Source organism: Pinus tabuliformis, chromosome 1_2, assembly GCF_031772625.1.
Source record: "Pinus tabuliformis cultivar Carrire ecotype Pingquan chromosome 1_2, CPIR1, whole genome shotgun sequence".
NCBI lineage: Eukaryota > Viridiplantae > Streptophyta > Pinopsida > Pinales > Pinaceae > Pinus > Pinus tabuliformis.
Window position 1 is genome coordinate 1263019573 of NC_142298.1, and position 20153 is coordinate 1263039725.

Below are 20153 nucleotides of genomic sequence, written 5' to 3' on the forward strand. Positions count from 1 at the left end.
AGATAAGTAGGTTTTATTTCGTCAGATTTGGGAAATATTCGCTGCTTCTCCTGCAGTGATAATTTTGGGAATACCTGGTCTAGGTGTTTCAGTGGGATTAGATAAGTAAGTTTTATTTCGTCAGATTTGGGAAATATTCGCTGCTTCTCCTGCAGTGATAATTTTTGTCAGTTTTAGTGAAAATGATGATCCTGGGTTGATGTAAATGCGTATTTTAGCTCTTTAACAGGCTTTCAGCAGTTTTGGAAGTAGCTTTGTTCTTGACTAGTGTTATCGATTTGATTAGCTGTGAAGCCTCTTTTCCCATTCTACTCTTAGTTTCTGTTTGGTAGGCAATTTTCTAGGCTCATGGGAAATTCTATTTTCTGGTAAAATGATTTTGATCACATGTTCTACTTTATAGCCTGCATTTTTGCGTTGCTACAGCAGTGGTTAAGTGGGAAACCAGTTGGATTGTTACCTCCACCAGCCCAGGTTTGATTCCAACTTTTTCGGTGTTTGCACTGCCTCTAGTGTAGTTAGAATATCCAGAGCAACACGTCGCAGCCTCACACGTATGTGGTGAGTAGTTTAGTCTATACTAGTATATCTGTTTTTGTTTGTTTTCCAATAGTTGTGGACTAAGTGGATGCCTATCACACGCCATGCTTCATCATCTGCCTTGCTCACGGTTAACTCTAATAACACTTTTTGCCTTCAATTATTGTCTTTTTAGGTGGGATTGCCATGTCTCATAAAATTAAGACTTAGTTGTTAATACATAATAATGAACACGCCCTTTGATTTTTCAAATCTATCATCAGAAATGGATATATTGTTGTTAATTAAAATGCTTTTGGCCACATTCTAATTGAAATTAAGACCTACTTTTCAAATTTGATAACTGCTGGCCACTGCTCTCTTGCAGCATGCAGATCCTCCGGTCATGAGCTCCTGCCTCTTCCTGGCCCTCTCGTCCTCGCTCAGACTCGGTTCGTCTGCATCGCCCTAATGTGGCCTATCAAATCATCACCAGGCACACTGGAAGACTTATTAACACCAACGGGTTGCGATTGGTTATCCTGAGTAGGGAGATAACAATCGGGACAGAACCAATCTCTGGCAGGGGGACCCATCAAAGGAGGGTTCAGGCAGTGCATATGGCAGGGGCTAACACAAACATTGCAGAGCAACACATCACTATCAGGCAGGACAGTTTTGCAAACAATAAAAACCCCGTCTCCATCACAGGGTAAATCCGCCATCAGAGGTCCTTAAACTCCCCAGCAGCAGCCGGAGAAGCAGCTTAAACCCTGAACAGAGCGCAAAAAGTAAGAACATAGATCGAAACCAGAGCTCCCCTCCTCAAGGCTTGGTTTACCTCATCCACTGATCGGCTTGGCTTTGTATGGGAGCCCTGCAGGTTACCCGAGGAGACCACTACCTGCTGCTGCAGCCATTGACATTAAAAGCCGTGAATTCGTTTATTTGCATATAATTGCATTTAATTACCGCAATAACCCATTATCCCATTTAGACGCCACATGTATGTAGATTCTGCTCTTCTCTAAGTTGCTCTCGGCCTTCATGCGCAGTTGGGCTCTTTCCTCCTTTTTCCTTATTTATTAGCTTCGTGGAGATTTTATTTATTAATGGTTGCTGGATAATTTTCCTGCCTTTTCTGTAGCTCTCAAAATTCAAATTTGCTGGCCTGATCACCTTTCGGGGAGTCCCGAGATCCATTACTAGAATATATGACAAGTCCCGTAGATATTCCAGTGTTAATATCACCTTCTAAGTCCCTTGGAAATTCCAGTGTCAATATGACAGGTTGCATATTTTATAGCACATAATCATTGACGTGTAATTTTTAAATAGATATGTCAAATACGAGCTGAAGCTAATGGGCGCTACAGCCCGTCAAATTCGAAGCCAGGTTTAAGGTTGATTAAGTTAGCAAAACACTTAAGGCAGTGACTTCATTTCTGAGTATCCTCTCAACTCAAAATTCTTCTGACAATTTTGTCAGATTGACCTTGTTCTGAAATGAATATTTAGTAGAAGCAGGACCAATCCTATAAACTTTGGAATACTCGAGAGGGGAGCTTGAATCTCCAATTCCAGCAATTTTAAAGGTGCTTGTAAAATGTTTGCGTGTTTCAACTGAAAGAAAATTACAAATGGGTTATCATTCTCATTTAAATACAACCCTGAGAACAGATTGGAAGATTAAAGACCTGTGCTACAATATCAATGTGTCCATAGCTGATATGCATGAACCTTAGTTCAGCAAATCCTATTTTACCTGTGATTCCTATTCCCACAACGTGTTTAATTTTCTCCCTTGGACTTGTAGACACCTCCATAGAGTGTTAATATTCTACTTAGTAGATGACAAATATTGATCGCGGCTAAACTATCAAACAACCATATCAATGCAATTTAACAAAGCAACATTTAGACATAACCCATTCAATGGTGTGCATGAAATTAATTTGTCCGACAAACTGTGAATGAACACGACTTCAAACTAATCAAATGTGTGACAAACTCTGAATGAACATGAATAAAAGGCATTCACATGAAGAACTACACATTGGTTGATGAACAGAGTTCAATTTATCATTGTAAAGTAATTACAGAGCCCTTACCCAAATTCCCAACACAGTGAACAGGGTTTTATTTATCATTGTACAGTAAATATAGAGCTCTCACACAAATTCCCAGCAAAATAGGAAAAACAGGGTATAAATACATAAATCTAATCAATATGATTCAACTGTGATCTCCCTAATTTTGCTGTCTTTGGTTTACCCGTGACCCAAAAAGGGATGCTACATCATTTATACTAATATATAGATGGGTAAGCAATCATAATGACGTGTATCATTAATCCAGGGTGGTCAATAATTCAAGTAGCTCAAATTCTTTAACTTCAACACTTCATAGCGCAGAATCACATCTCCTTGTCAAACTTCTAGACACTTTATATCGCAGAAATACATTCCCCGTTCAAATTTTCGTTGACTTTCCCAGTGCAAGAATTCTCAACTGAAAATTTTGAATTGAGAGATCTAATTTTGTTGCAAATATATGTGACAGATCCATGTTTTTACTCAACCAAAAGCCTTTGATCCCTTGAATATCCTGCATAACATTATTGAATATGATTGAGTTAGTTATAAGAATCAGGATGGACATTGTATGCAACATGGGTCTTTTTAATAAATAATGTACTTTCTCCACTCGGTGAGATATAAACTCCTAAGTTTGACTTGTATCAGTGAATCGCATTGTTTTTATGGTAGTGAAGAAATGGATTATGACACATCTGACAAAGATAGCGGTAAAGTGAAAGGGAACGCAATGTATGAAAAAATGTGTCCTTACATTTTTCTGTATTACATCACTGCACACAATGAGTTATGTTGTTTTGTTTGTCCTCTTCAGAAAGGAGCATTATTGATATGAAGTTAGCATTCATGGAATTGCCACTACATACCTCTGTTTTACGGTTAATCGTTAATTCCACAGAGTGTTCCAACCATCAAAATGTTTCCAAATTTATTTATAATAATAAACAAATAACTCCCTTTAATATAAAATTGCTTTCAACTTTACATATAATAACAAACAAATAGACCCCTTTAATATTAAATTGCTTTTTAACTTACATAAAATAGAAACAAATAATGGATAAACCCTTTTAAGATTTCTAGAGGAGACAACCCTCTACTAAATAATCATTTATTATTTATTAATTAAACGCCATCTAACACCTGACATGTTTAAAACTGTTTGTTGCAGTTTGGGACAGTCTCCAACATACAGATTCTGCAATGACATACAATGTTGGATGTCTTCCACCTCCTGTAACTCGGAACACCCACTAACAGACAGTTGTTGAAGTTGTGACAGCTGCCCCAACCCCCCTATGCTCTTCAACCTCACACACCCACTTGTGTTCAAATACCTCAAAGATAACAATGATTCCATACATGGCAACTCCTCCAATTTCTTGCAACTAACAATTTCTAGCTTTTGAAGTTTTGGAAGATGGCATATTGTATCTATTTTTGTCAAACTATCACAAAGCTTCAATGATAAATTTACAAGTGTAGTTGGCAATGTTCCAACCTCCTCCACATTATTACAATAAGACACTTTAAGATCGCGAAGGTTGAAGCAAACACCTTCAGCAAATGATACCTCTGATATCCCTATCCCTGCAACCTCTAACAGTTGGAGCCGTGGAAGTATGCAGTTGTGAATGGAAGAGTCCAAATCACTCAATGTTTCTCCTTTCACCTCCTTAAATGGCAGTTCGCATATCAATGGACAATCAATTACCCTCAACTCAGTCAACTGGGCCAACTCTCCAAGAGAAGGCGGCAAACATGCTAATTCCTTGCATTTATGAAGTTGCAATTCCTTCAAGTTTTTTAAGTCACCCAGCAAAACCGGCAAACATTTCAACCCCTTACATACATAGAGCTGCAATTTCTTCAAGTTCTTTAAATTACATAGTGAGGACGGCAGAGTGTCCAGCGAAGGTCCTACATCCAGAACTTCCAAATCACTTAACTCTCCAATTTCACTTGGCAGTTCTTTTAAATTTGTACCTCTCATATATAACATTTTAAGCGACCTCTGATGTGCCACCTGCGGAGGGAACACTTCAATTTTCCTACAATTAGAGAGATTTATGTACTCAAGCGTGCTTATATTTCCTAATGTTTCGCTTGACATGGTTAAATTAGTGCAAGACTCCAAATCAAGATGTTGGAGTTTAATTAATTTACCAAAGGAATCTGGCAACCTTTCCAAGGAGCGGCACCAGGACAGCTTGATCTGTAGGAGGTTGGTTAAATTACCAAAAGATTCTGGAAGGCTCTTCAAAGCTGGGAAATTAGATAGCTGAATTTGTTGGAGTTTGGTTAAATTGCCAAAGGAATCTGGCAGGCTCTCGAAAGCTTGACACGTAATCAATTGAATCTGTTGGAGATTGTTTAACTTACCAAATGAATTTGGCAGCCTCTTCAAAGCTTGGCACTCAAACAGCTCAATTTGTTGGAGATTGTTTAAATTACCAAAAGAATCTGGCAATGTATCCAATTTATTGCACTTTGTCAAGACGATGTGTTGGAGATTGGTTAAGTTACCAAAGCACTCAGGCAGTGACTTCATTTATGAGCATCTTCTTAAGTCTAATGCTTTTAACGACTGCATAAGACAAAATTCTTATGGCAATTTTGTCAAATTGACCTTGTCCTCCTCAAATGAATATTCAGTAGCAGGACCAATCACGATCCGTTGTAAGTGCTTCAACTTCCCTATAGACTTTGGAATGCTCGAAAGGGGAGCCTGAATCTCCAACTCCCGTAACTTTGAAGGTGCCTGCAAAATGTTTGTGTTTTTCAACGGTAAAAAATATACAAATGGATTATCATTCTCATCAAAAGAAAACCCAGATTGCAGACCTGTGCTACAATATCAATATGTCAATAGCTAATACACACGAACTTTAATTCAATAAATCCTAATTTACCTGTGATTCCTTTTCCCACAATGTTTTTAACTTGCTCCCTTGCACTTGTAGAACCCTTAAATTCTTCATTGAAATCGAGGATCTCAAGGAAGAGTAGGGACAATTGTTCCAACGCAGCCATATGAGATTTGGATATTGCACCTTTGCTAAAATGCGTTCCACTAGAGAATTTTCACTGTCAAGAAGCTGCAACTTGCTCATACAAAGACTAGTACCATGAAAAGAATACTGTCTGTTGCGCGGCATATTGCAAAGATTCATCACGCAGTTCACGAACAGTTCGCCACTCCTTTGGTACCAAGGCATTTCTGAGCTGTCATCATCACTCTCACTATCCTCGTGATCAAATATTCTAATTCCGCGCACTTCATTTTCTACCTGTTCAGTCTCGAAAAACAATGAAGAGTATAAGATTTCGACACAGATTTCTGTAGAATACTTTTAATTCTCTAGAGCTATGAATGATTCAGTCCTTACCGATGATTGCTGCAAAAAATCATTAATTTTTTCTGTGGGACGCCAATGACGACGCGGCAATGAAGCGCTGGCAATCTCCCTTCCCAAGTCTCGAAGGTGATCGTGGATTTTTATTTTTTTTTCACTATTCACCTCAACAAGACATTTGTTCTGTATATTTCGAAATCCAGACAAAGCACTCCAACCTGATCCGTCCCATATTTTTAATGCCATATCCCTGTCTTCTCCATTGAAAAAACAGGCAATATCTAAGAATATTTGTTTTTCCTCCCTGTCCAGTGAGTCATAACTAATTTGAAGTTTTTGTTTTATCTCATCAGGGAGTATGTTTCTAAGTTTAATTAATTGGTCTTCCCAGTAAGATGTGTCTTTTCCATTGAGAAGTGCCCCAATCACCTTTAAAGATAAAGGCAGTCCTACACAGGCTTCTACGAATTTCGTCACTAAATGTTCAAACTCTGGAGGTGGATGTGGCCAGTTAAAAGAATGCAAACAGAATAGCTCAAGAGAATGTTGTGTAGAAAGGCCGGTGAGGTTATATATTGACGACTCTTCGACTCCTGAGCTTACAAGAACATCTTTGTTTCTAGATGTAATCAGTATTAGGCTATCGGAATCGAAAACTTTTGGATCAGGCAAAAGTGCATAGACCTGTTCCACCTTATCCACATCATCTAAAATTACTAAGGCATTAGAAGATGAAATATGCTTCTTGAAAATGGCTATTCCTTCATGGACGCTGAGTATTGGCTTACCCCATCCCGTCAAGGTCTTAAGAAGTTCCATCTGCAACAAATTTAAAGATCCTTTATCTGCATAATCTCTGACATCAAATAAGAAGCAGGATCTACTGTAATCCGAACTCTTCCTATTAAATATTTCTTTGGCTAACGTGGTCTTTCCTATACCACCTAACCCCACGATCCCCAAGATCTGAGGTTTTCTGCTTTGCTGTCTCTGCAAAAGGACTCTGTTTTGGAAATCGTTTACCTTATCATCCAGACCTGTTGGATATTTAGCAACGTCCAACACTGTTTTTTTCACCCATTTTAACACACCTTCAACCACCTGATCTACTAGCTCCCCCTCATCGCTGGTCAGTCACAAGAAAATAAATAAGACTACTGAGCAAAAGAAGCCAATGCATATAGCATGTAACCTAAAACAATCTAAAAGCCAGAGGGGAGTTTCAGTTCTTACCCGCAACACGCTTCGAGCTCAAAACCGCTTATGTCTGCAACTTTAGAAAGAGCGTTTCTCCAATTTTCAATCGTACTGGACTTGTACCGGGGAGTTTGAAGGTCATAGTCGGTCTTTCTTTCGAGATTCACCAGGGCTTCAGCATACCTTGTCTTTCTGCCCCTGGTCCACCGAAGCTCAGTAGGCTTCACGTCGTAGAATACTGGAATTACGGGCGCCTTTGAGTCCAACATTTGGACGAGCTCATTTAGACACCAAACTGAATCGGCATATCCGGCAGAGAAAATGGCCACATGCACAGAGGCCGATCGAATAGCGTGTTCAATCTGAGGAATTAAATAGTCTCCCCGTTGCAATTCAGGCTGATCCAGAAAGGCTCTCAATCCATATGAAAGAAGGCGCCGGTAGAGATGGCTGGCAAAAGTTTTCTTTACATCAGGACCACGATGACTTATAAACACATCGTAGTTGGAATTTACAGCATTGGAGGTGGAGGTGGAGGCAGAGGCCGAGGATTCGGCCATTGCAGATTGGAAAATAGAAAGGCGGACGGGAAGGATGTTCGATCCTATTGAAGCAGTCTACGAGGGAGATTATCAGCTAGGAGCCTGAGAAGAGCAGAAATTATTGGAGAAATTACAGTGGAAAATGCTGATTGTGTGCAGAGAAATTTAGACCTGGAAGGTGAATACAATAAAATGGGCGTTGTTTCACAAGGTTAGGGTTATGTTTCAACGCGATTTCAGAGCGTTATATGTCAACGTAGAGGGTTAAGTTTCAACGCTTTTTCACTGGCATCAAGACTACCCCTATCTCAGTGTGTCGGTAAAATGAATGTGGTGTATTGGTTGCAGCATGCAATTTGATGAGAAAATGTACGCCTGGTGGACCTGGACAGCTGCATGTTTTTTTTTTTAGGTTTCAGAGACGGGTGATTACCGCTCATATGTGCGCAAGTATTATGAAATAGAACTCGCCAGTAACTTTTCCAATAGTACGCTTTCACTTTTGTTTCTTTCACCCATTATGCTTTAAGGAGGCTTCTCGGCTTCTCCTTGTGGGGTGCGCTTATCGGTTTGTCTTTACTTTAGTAAAGATTAAATTGAATTAGGGTGATTATGATATTTAAAAAATTTGGAATTTTTATTTTTTAAAATAAATATTTTAAAACGTTTTGACAATGGAATAAATGTTCAAGGGCATTGAAAAAGGGAATGTCAGCATTAAATTAAAAGAGGGTTATTATGTTATTTAAAAAATTTTGATATTTTATTTTAATGAAAAATGAATATTTTAACTTGTGTTTTTAGTAGGAGTAAATGTGAATAGATATATAGTAAAAAGGTGTGATTTTAAAGGTAATGAAATATTTATATAGTGAAAATGTGTGATTTTAAGGGTAATGAAATATTTATACAGTGAAAAGGTGTAATTTTAAAGGTAATAATATATTTATTTATTTTTATAATAATTTTAATGGTTATGAAATAATTATTTATTTTTATAGTAATTTTAATTATTTCTAAATGTTATTGAAATTTTATTGCTTTACAGATAGCATTTTACATGAGATCAAAATATTATATATACTAAAGATATTATTTATCTTTTGAGTACTGGTATAATTAATGATCTTTTTTACATAGAGAAAGCATCATTAGAAAGATAGATTTTTGAGTGGAATTCTTTAAAAGAGTAAACATTTTACTTTATCTAGATATTATTAATATTATAGTTAGCATCTATAAAAAACCCTTTGTTATGTCTCACTCTCATACCACCATTCCATCCCACAAAAGAAAACATTTCAGCAGTAATCACTGCGCTTGACAAAACTAAAACATTTGACGAACACTAGTCATTACTCTAATCACTGCCCTTGACAAAACTAAAACATTTGAGGAACACTAGTCATTACTCTTGACAAAACTAACAATGAATATTTTGTGATCTCACTTCAAAACACTCTTGAAGCTTTTGAAATTGGTTGTTGAAAGCATAGCAAGTTGTGTCATGACTCAATGACAATGGTTGTTGAAAAAATGTATATATATATATATATATATATATATATAGATATATAACCAATATGTTTTTTAATATACAACAAAATTATTTAAGTGTTAAAATAACATTATGTTATAATAAGTATAAGAACGATAATGAGTATAAGAACCATTAACATACATGTTTTATAAGATGTTTTTCATTTTTTCTAATTAAGTATTTTTATAATATTATATATTATTTTATTTAATATTAATACATTTTTTATTTTTATATAAAACATTTTTTTATTCATTTTGTTCTTTCTTTCATCTTTTCTTTGGAAAATTTTATTTCGAGGAATGGAGACTCAATGTCAATGCATCTAGCTTCGTAGTGCATTGAGGAGAAGTTGTTGGTTTCCTTTTCACTCCAATTTTTTTTGTATGTTGTCAATCGTAGAGCAGATCCTCTAAGACAAATCGCAGCGAGACGCCCAAGGTGTCAGCTATCTTTGGGGGACATCAACTTCATGTCTAGTTTGAATCCCCTCCATAGTCTCAATTCCTTTTTTTTATTGTGTTCTATCTCCAGTATCACCTATGGATTCCCTGGGTCTAAATTCTATCCTTACAGCCTCTTTTCTTTTGAGGTCACATATCCCTTCTTTGGCCTGCCCCTATTACTCTTGTGCCTCCATAGGTGTACCTTTTTTTTCACCCTCAACCTCTTCTTTTGCTTTATAATTCACTCTCCTAGTTGGCTTTTGCCCGTTTCCGCCCTTTTGAATGTGAGTTTTTCTCTCGTCTCTTGTCATCTATGCCTATCCCTTCCTTACGTTGCCTCTCTCTCTTGGCCACCCACCTTCCCCCTATTGTAACCATATTTAGGCACTAGGATTTTCCTTTCTAATTTTAATCAATGGTTAGGTTGAACTAAAATTGAGCATGTATGTAAGCTCTTTTTGTATGAAGTAAGTCATCATAATTAATGAGAATTTCAGCGCCTTCAAACTATTTGAATAACAATTCATGCTTTGTCACATAAATTACTAGCTTGTAAAAATTAGTGTTCAAAATAAATTTCAATGTGACCTAATCATCAATGTTTTTAAAAGCAATGGTCATATTTTTTATCGAGTAGCTACCTGCATTCAAATCAAAAACACAAGACACCAACCCAACAAGATAAAACGGTGGGAAATATCTAGATCTAATGGATGATATTCCTATGGAATTTAGGTGCATGCATGTTAAACACGACACTTCAATCTAACAACATCTGGGAACTCACATCATAACAATTCAATGGTTGTCATCGGGCCATCATATATGTGTCATTTAAAGACAATATTATAACCCAATGTGATCTCACAATCACAGTTCACTAGATCCAATGATTATTCTTCATATTGGGTGGGAATATGTGCTCGAGTTAATGGGCCTATTCCTACACCATGTGATATGACGATCCAAACTTAAGGAAATAAGTGGCTATAGCATTACATCATGTACAAAGCTTGATGGGAGTTAAATCATAAGCCGTAGTCTAACTAGCCAGAGGAATTACCCAAAAAGTTATGGAAATTTCGGTCATATTTAGAGAAAATCCGGCAAGGATTTTTGTAAATCCAAGTTATAGTTATTAAAATTCAAAAATTTAGTTGTCCTAGACGTTTGTGATGGTGCTGAATCCATTTCCACCATCAAAAACACGATTCAAACATTGTCTCTACAAGATTTTTTGAATTTTTTTTACCTAAATTCTGACCACTTTTGGCCATTCGGGCAATTCCTCCGCTTGGGTAGACGACTCCAAATCATAAAGGCAATATGATGCATCGAGTGGTTGGATTTGTTTTCTTCCAACAGTCCATATTCAAATAACGAATTTTTGTATTAATTACACATCAAACCTAATAACAACGTGATTAATGTTGCATAGTGTTGCAATAATTCATACTACATTGGGTTTTATTAGGCTAATTTTGACTATATTATCCTCATTTTTCTTATTATTACACTAAAGAACTACCATTTCATTCTTTTGTATGCTTGTAACAGGTGGAGGAGCTCACCAATTTAAACTCTAAGAAGTAGGTAAGTTGTTATACATCACTCTTATACATTAGTGGAAATCAATTGAGGTTACAAAGTCTAGGATGGTTATTGAACAAAAGAATGAAGTCTTTATCAATATTTTAACTCAAATTTGAGACACCCAAGTGAAATATGTTGAAATATATACTCTTAGAGCCTAGCTAGAGTCAAGGGTTGAATTGAATAGCATAGACAGTTACTTGTTAAAAACTGGTTTACTTAGATTTATGTAACCCCTTGTAAATTTTGACCTTGATGCAATTCTTCTCTTAGCTAATAATTATGATTCATCAAGATGAAGTATTATCAATCCCACAGATGTACACACTTTGTTGGAAGTATCTGAGGAAATTATAGCATAAATGTTGAAGTTACCAGCGGAACGAAAAAAATATTAGCGATAAAGAATTAAGTAATGAATCTATAACTTGGGATGAAGATGATAAATTAATATTTCTAAAAAGTTTGGTCGAAAACCTGGGTCAAGTATTGAAGGTTGAATTACCATTTTCTAGTAGGTTACTGCAAACTTAATTTTGGTTCATGGTCTCAATGTTGATAGTTATTTGTGGATATCCCAATGATTTCATGATGGTTGAAGTTAGCTTTATGTGCTTAAAGGAAATTGTAACATACCCCCTACTATCCCTAACCCCTACTAAGGGTAAAAGGAGGAAATTACTCTAATGACCCAACCTTCAAGGTCTAGTTATGCAAATGGGGTCTAATTTTTTTTTTACCTTCTTCAATTTATTCAAAACTTGAAATGGATGACAATGTTGTGTTTGTATTGTCAATACCTTTCAACGATGTAAAAATTTTCGTTAATTTGACTTCTGAATCAAAAGATATGGTTGTTCAAATTCCAACCTATTTGCTCCTGTCGCATCATCTAACCTTCCACGTGGTGCCCATGTGGTCCCCCACGTGGTTATCCAAATCATATGCCACATCATCCAAATGTGATAGTTGTTGACCCACTCATACCCTATAACGCCACCTCTCATATCTACCCACTTTCACTAGCATGTCAGGGTAAACATGAGTGAAGGGATACTATAACATGACTCAACCTCCTAAATGCAGTTAAGGAAGTGGAATTGACAACTTGAAACTTTACTGACTCAGGTGCTACAGGACCCCCAGGAGCTAATCAACCACTCCAGGTGCCCAACCCCTGAGTTAACTTTCCTTTTCAATGACCTAGAGCCTCATTCGCTCCCATGACAAGGCAAGCTAGTGACTGCAACCCTCCATTCGCTCTCATAAGCTTGATTTCCAGTGATTCCAATCTAATTTACTCAGTTCTATGCCATCGAACCCTAGATCTGAGCCACTTTTTCAGGGTTAGGATCCAGACCTCTGCCCAGAACTTAATGAAACTCTCAAAAATGATAAATAACACAAATACAAAGCATTTAACACAAAATTTGATTAGGGACTTCCTAACCATGACAGTCATTCTGTCAAACACATAGTAAACTTGCAATCTATAGATCATGAATGCATATCTAAATATATATATTTGAAACTTATCTGAGAATCATCAAGGAGGTCTAATTCCCTCTCACAATAGTTGCAATAGCATCTATTAGGTCATGCCTTCAATAACTATTCATTTATCAATCAACACATAATAAGTGTTATGAAACCAGCTCAAGAAAAGATAGAAAAGATAGATCAACGCCTTAGAATTCAGCCTCTTCGAGGGGGCAACCTCCTTTACATTACATAAATGAACAATTCTTGGATGATACAAATGAAAATACCTCCTTTCTATGTATAGGAGTCTAAGGGGTTATAACATAATGAGAGCCGACATAGCAATAATAATGTAAGGGCACAATAATAACAATAGTGGGCTTCTATGGGGCACAATAGTAACAATATGGGCACTACATGGGTACATCAATATAATAAGTGGGTTATACTAATAACAATAAGGGGTTACACTAGTAGTATAGGGGCCTAACAATAAGAGTCATAATTTAAATTTGTCATAAAACCATGCTTATAACCAACATATAACCAAAATAATAACAATTATAGATCAACCATTAAAGCCACATTATTTTGTTTCTTTCTTGCATAATTCTAGATCAGTGGTATCAGAGTGGCCTTCTCTTTCTGTGTTTTTCTTTGCATGTCCCCAAGGAGGTTCAGGTGTAAGGAGTTAGGGCTCGAACTGGTTGAACTTTTGTAAGACAAGCCTTGCAAACCTTGATGGCCTCGCATGACGGAAGAAAAGAAAGATGAGGGGGCAGGAGATCCTTTCAAAATATTGCTCAAGGAATCCCTTGAGCGACAAAGGAACACAGTGATGGATAACTTTGCCCAAATCCTTCGGCGGCTACCCACAGGCGACGCATCTTCACCCAATAGCCACTTTGGAGGCACCTTTAAGGTACAAGTTAACCTTGACATTACCATATTTGAAGGCTAGATAGATGTAGGCATCATAGATAAATGGTTAAATCTTTTGGAAGGATATTTTTGAGTTCATGAATTTTTCCAATTAGGAAAAGATTATTATTGCACACCTCAAAGTCGCTCCACATGTCAAGGACTGGTGGGAAACCTATTGTGAATGAAACGACAAGAGGGAATCCTCATTGTTTTCAGCTGCAACCACTTGGAATTCTTTCTAAGACACCAGCAAGGACCAATGTTACCTTATCAGGAGCTATGAAGATAAATACATAAAGTGGACCACGCTATGGAAGGGAAGGAACTAAGATGTGCCGAAGTTCACAAATGTTTTCCATACCCTTCACACGAAGCTGGGTATCAAGGATTCTGAGCAGAATTGGATACTCAAGTATCGCGGCTATCTACAAAAGTACATCCAGGACGAGATGGAGCTCTTAGACATCTCCTCGCTTGACTATGCTTATTGATGTGCTGTCAAGGTCGAGTAGAAATTTAAATAGAAGAAGTGAGACTTTGGATTTGTGAATCTAAAGTAAGGGAAAGGCGCCCCTAAACCAAAAAACAAAGGACAAAGTGAAGATGGAGCAACCGAGGACAACCCACCAAATCTACAAGCAAAGAAAAACACCACGAAGAAAAAGAAGGACACAGGGAAATGGTGTGATTTCAATAAGAGCCCCACTCACAACACAAGTGAGTGTCAAGCCAAGAAGTCACTAGTGGTAAAGCTGAAGGCTTACGAATCAGATGCATTGTTAACATGCATGTTCTGACTCTTAGTCAGAAACCAACAAGGGGAATGGCAAAGGGAAGCAGATTAACAATGCGGAGCCTAGTGCCACCATTGCCACCACCAAGATCTAGAAGGATGAGCTTGAAGATCTAGAGGAGGTGGAGCGACTCTTCCAATCACAGATGTGGGTGAAGGGTTCTCCGTTGCAATTCATTATCGATAGTGGGAGCGAAAATAACCTCATTTAAGCAGAGGTCATGAAGCGGTTGGGCCTACCAACCACATCACACCCACAATCGTACACCATTGGGTGGCTTCACCAAAGGCGAGATCTCTGCATCAGCCAATAGTTTCGCCTTCCCTACAGCGTCAAGCCCTTCACAAATGAGGTATTGTGTGATGTTGCTCCCCTTGAAGTTTGTGATGTATTATTAGGCCAACCATACTTGTGGAAGTGGCATGTTGTGTATGAGTCTAGGCCTCACACTTTTATTATTACTTTGGGAAATAAGTTGTACAGGATACCAGAGGTAGCACCGCATACTGCCATTTCTTTGATCACTACGAAGCAATGCAGTAAGATCATTTCCCAAACTGGGAATTTTTTTTTACTTATGATTCATTGTCAAGGTAAGAAGAAGATTATGGTCACGACCTCCAAATAGGGCTCCTTCACACGGCAACGGAAAATGGACAAGGTTGTGGAGGAGTACGGGGACATCTTCACCTCACCCATAGGGGTACCTCTACACTATCAGGTCAAACAATCCATTAATCTGACCCTGGGCATGTCACTACCTGATGGACCGATCTATCGACGCTCAGTTCTGGAGAATGATGAAATGAAGAGGCAAATTTAGGAGTTGTTGTAGAAAGGGCACATTAGGTCAAGTTCATCACCCTGTGGGAGCCCGATCGTGTTGGTACAGAAGAAGGATGGGACCTAGAGACTTTGTATTGACTATCAGGTGTTGAACAATATCACTGTCTGGAATAGTTATCGAATCCCACATATTGATGATCTTTTGGACCAGCTCAAGGGGGGTAAATATTTGAACAAGATTGACTTCAAGTCTGGTTATCACCATGTACTGATCGAACCCTTTAATGTGTGGAAGATTGCCTTCAAATCCAAGGAGGGCCTTTTTGAATGGTTGGTCATGCCTTTCGAGTTGACGAATACCCCTGCAACCGTCACGAGGATGACGGACGACACCTTGTGACCCTTCACCAACTCATTCGTGGTGGTGTATTTGGATGACATTTTGATCTTCATCCAGAGTTGGGAAGAGCACCTCCACCATATTCGATAGGTCCTCCAAACCTTGTGACAACAGAAGTTGTGTGCCAATTTGGAGAAATTCACTTTTGGTATGATCCAAGTTCAATATCTATGGTACATCGTTGATGAGAGGGGTGTGCATGTGGACCCAGCCAAGATATAAATCATTCAGGATCAACCAGCCCCAACCACTCTAACAAAGCTCCGCAACTTTCTGGGTCTTGCCAACTTCTATTGCAGGTTCGTGTTGGGGTTCTCTCATATCGTTTGGGCTTTGAGTCAAGTCACTAAGAGAGGAGAAAAAGAAATTTTCTCCTGGTTTGAATCCCAACAGAAGGCGTTTACCAAATTGAAGCATCGCATATGCTCTAAAACAGTTCTCACAATACCCGACCTTCAACAACCATTTGAGATCGAGACAGATGCCTCTGACTATGTTATTAGTGTCATTCTTACTCAATAAGGGCATCCAGTTACATATGACAGTGACACACTTTCAGAAATAATCCAAAAGTATCCCACCTATGATCAAGAGATGTATTCCATTATGCAAGCCTACCGACAATGGAAGCATTACATTCTGGGGAAGGAAACGGTCATCCACACAGACCACCAACCCTTGAAGTTCATATAGACACAAGGGAAGTTGTAGAAAAATCGCCATCAGAAATGGTCCACATACCTGCAAAAATTCCATTTGAACATTAAGAACATGAAGGGCAACACCAACAATGTTGCAGACTGCCTTAGTCAACCGCCGGTCATGGAGCTGACCACTATGCTCAACTCTTGTAGGCACAAGACTGTGGGGTGGCCGCATCTTTACAAGAGCGATCTAGAATTCAACAACACACACCAGACACTCCAGGAAGGAAATAAAGTTTCAAATTTTCACCTCCATGATGCATTGTTATTCCACTTGGGAAACCTATGTGTGCCTTCAAGTGAGTGTGCCAAGATGATTTGGGAGGCAAACTACAGTCAAATCGATGGACATTTCGCAGTAGAGAAGACAACGACAGTGATGCAGAAGTATTTTTATTGGCCAAACCTTCGACAAGATGTTGGGAAGTACATCAGACCCTGCACTACCTGTGCCATAGCCAAACCGACGATCAAGAAGCAAGGCCTATATACTCTTCTGCCTACTCCTAGTCAACCTTGGGAATCCATATCCATGGGTTACATGTTGGACCTTCCTTCTACTAGGCATGGAAATGGTTGTGTTTTTGTGGTTGTTGACATATTCTCTAAGATGGCCATTCTGGCAGCCTGCAAGAAGTGTATCATAGTAGAAGCCTTTCTTCCACCCTTCTTTTGACAAGTGTAGGTACAATTTGGGATCCCACAGTCCATTATCTCATATCAGAACAATAGGTTTCGAAGTACACTTTGGTTAAGTCTATGGTCGATGTTGGATACCAAGCTCACTAAGTCCACGACTTTCCACCCCCAAATTGATGGCCAAACAAAGGTTGTCAATAGGGTGATCATACACATTCTCTGCATGTACAACTCGAAGAATCCACACACATGGGATGAAAGCCTCCCCTATGTCCAACACAACTACAACAGAGATCTCCATAGCTCAATTGGCCACAACCCCTTTCAAGTGGGATTGGGATTCCATCCATTATGTCCTGTTGATGTGGCCATACCATTTGCAGATACTCAAGCAGATTCTGCTAATGTCTGGTCTGAATCTGACAAGGCTAACAACCTCATTGAGCGCATTCAGCACATCCGCCAGCAGGTCCATGGCATATTATACAGCACCAATGCTAAGTACAAGTAGCGACATGATCGGCATTGGGTGCCACACAAGTTCCAGGTGGGCAACAAAGTTTGGCTACATTTGTAGAAGGAATGCCTCGCTGGGCCCCACCATAATATTCTCCCACTCCGATATGGGCCATACACCATCACCAAAGTTGTATGGGATAATGCCTTCGATCTCAACATTCCATCGTTCCTTGGCCTGCACCCAATATTCAATGTGGATCGCCTTCAGCCATACTTTCCACCATTGTTGGACACATCTAACATTACAGAACAACTCACACCAACGAAGTTAAACCCAGATTGCATGGAATGGGCCACAACTGATCGAATCATGGACACACAAATCAAGAACAATTTCCAACAGAGGATCCAACTATATCGAGTTTCCAAAGCGGGCGAACTCCTTCACTAGGGCAAGTGGTTCACTAAGGACCAAGTTCAACAGAAATTTCCTCACCTCATGGAGGCTCTGCACGCAATGGATACCATTGCCTCCTAAGGAGGGTGTACTAATCCAGGTGGATATTGGTGGAAAACCGCCTATTCCACTTAGACCTCCAATCGATTTCATCAATTTCCTTGTTTATAGCAACATTTACTATTTTTAGCAGTTTTTCGAGTTGTGAACTTCTAGAGCAGTTTTGACCCCCTAAATGGCGTTTTTTGAGGTCTGCAGTAGGATTGTAGTTGTTTCTTATGGCTACAAGCATGTTAGGATATTCCGACACATAGGAAATAGTTAAGTATAACTTGGTCTAGTGTAGAGTTAGATAGAGTGTGTTTCTTTACTATGTACATTTGTAACTTACGACGGTCACAATATGTTCTAGACATGAAGTGATCTGACAATTAATTCTCTCCTCAGTATTACCGACACTTGATCTGTGGCTTAACACCTGATTGGTCCATGATCTCTATTTAAAGAGCATGGGGGGTCATTTCTAGGGTAACCATTCATGAGAGAAGCTAATGTAAATTTTCATTCTTTTATTAATAAATTGCCTGAAGTGGTCGCGTTGGCTCAGACCGTGGACTGTTTCCCTCTTTGATGGTTTTAACCACGTCAAGAATACTGGTGTATTGATCTATGATCTATTTGTGAGTAATTTCCTTTGGTGTTCTATATGAGGAACTTACCCTATAAATTCCTACATGGTATCAGAGCCATTTTTTTTAATTCAGCCTAATTTTTCGAGCTCTTTCCATTTGAACACTTAGTTTCAACATCTACAGCTTTAGTTTCTGTTAAAATGGAAATTCCATGCCAAGTTATTCTTGACAACACCAACTACTTCCAATGGTGGTCCTACATTGTGGATTTACTTAGAAGCAAAGGTCTTTACCGAATAGCCTCGAGCCAAGAAACTAAACTTAAAGATGAAGATAAGGCAGCCAAATGGGAAAATAGGCAAGATTAAGCATGTGGGTCGATAGCGATGTCTATTTCTCTAGACCTTAGATTCCATATCACAGAACTTGATACCCCTAATGAAGCAATGAAACAACCCACTAAAGTTTTTGGAATTAAAAAAGGAATTAGAACCCATCAACTTGAAAATGAGTTGTTTACGTTGGACCCCAATAATTTTTCTTCCATTGAAGATTTTTTGTCCAAGTTCAAGACCCTTAGACTTCTCTTGGAAGGTGTTAAGGTTAAGAAATAAGGTGGTAGCCTTATCTATTCCATTCTTACTAAGTTGGGACCAGACTATTCTGTGTCTATTTCCACCTTCCATTCTACTAGAGAAGCCTTTATTTCTCAAGGACAAGACTACAAGTCCCCCTCTTTTGATGCATTTTTTGATTCTTTAATAAGGGAACAAGAAAAACTCTTACATCTTGGTCTTCTTAATCTTGGAAACTCTTCTAAGAAAACTTTAGTTTCCCAGCAACAACCAAATTCAAAGAATCCTAAGAAGAAATATCCTAAAAAGAATGGTCCTAAGCAATTTCAATCTCAAAATGAAAAATCATTTCAACAAAATGATAAGGAAAATAAAAACAAAGGGAAGAAGACTAATAGACATTGCAACTTTTATAATCAAGATGGCCACTTAGAATCCAAATTCTTTAAGATGATGGAAGCCTTGGAAGCAACAATTAAGAAGCATAACATCCATTTGGAGCACTCTTCAAATTCAACTTCATCTTCAGGAATAACACTTTTTGTGTGTGGTTGTCAAGAATCTCAGTCTGTGTAGGTTTTAACCCCGTATAGAAATTACCTGCATACTAATTCTAAAACATAGAAAATAAACAATAAGAGAGCATAACACATAAAACACATATACACAGAGATTTTCCCCTAGATCCCAAAACCGGAACTACAAGCTTGATTTTTTCATTATGTTCCTTTCAATGTTACAATACATATTTATATATATTGAAGCATCCAATACCATGGACTGAAAACTATCGCGTCTAAAACCATGAACTGAAAATCATCGCGTCCAAAACCATGTGCGAAAACCATCCACAAAACCATAGGTAGGTCCGCCCAACCTAATATAGGGTCCAAAAAAATTCCTGGGGCGCTGACTCGGACCCTGTAGATGGGGGCTATCCAGCCCCCGAACAAGGGGGCTTTCCACCCCCTCGCTGCGCAATTGGCGCAACGAAGGGGGGGGCGAACCCTTG

The 20153-nt window shown here is 38.5% G+C and overlaps 1 protein-coding gene across 1 annotated transcript; it reads right to left on the reverse strand.

Moving 5' to 3' along the window:
• Positions 1–5215: 5215 nt before the first annotated feature.
• LOC149210817 (disease resistance protein L6-like) lies at positions 5216–8107 on the reverse strand. The gene is made up of 4 exons (XM_089396796.1): positions 7205–8107; positions 6005–7097; positions 5528–5905; positions 5216–5376 (listed from the first exon to the last, which is right to left on the reverse strand). Exons 1-4 carry the CDS (start codon positions 7726–7728, stop codon positions 5221–5223), a joined length of 2151 nt encoding a protein of 716 aa, XP_089252922.1. The 5' UTR covers positions 7729–8107; the 3' UTR covers positions 5216–5220.
• Positions 8108–20153: the final 12046 nt, after the last annotated feature.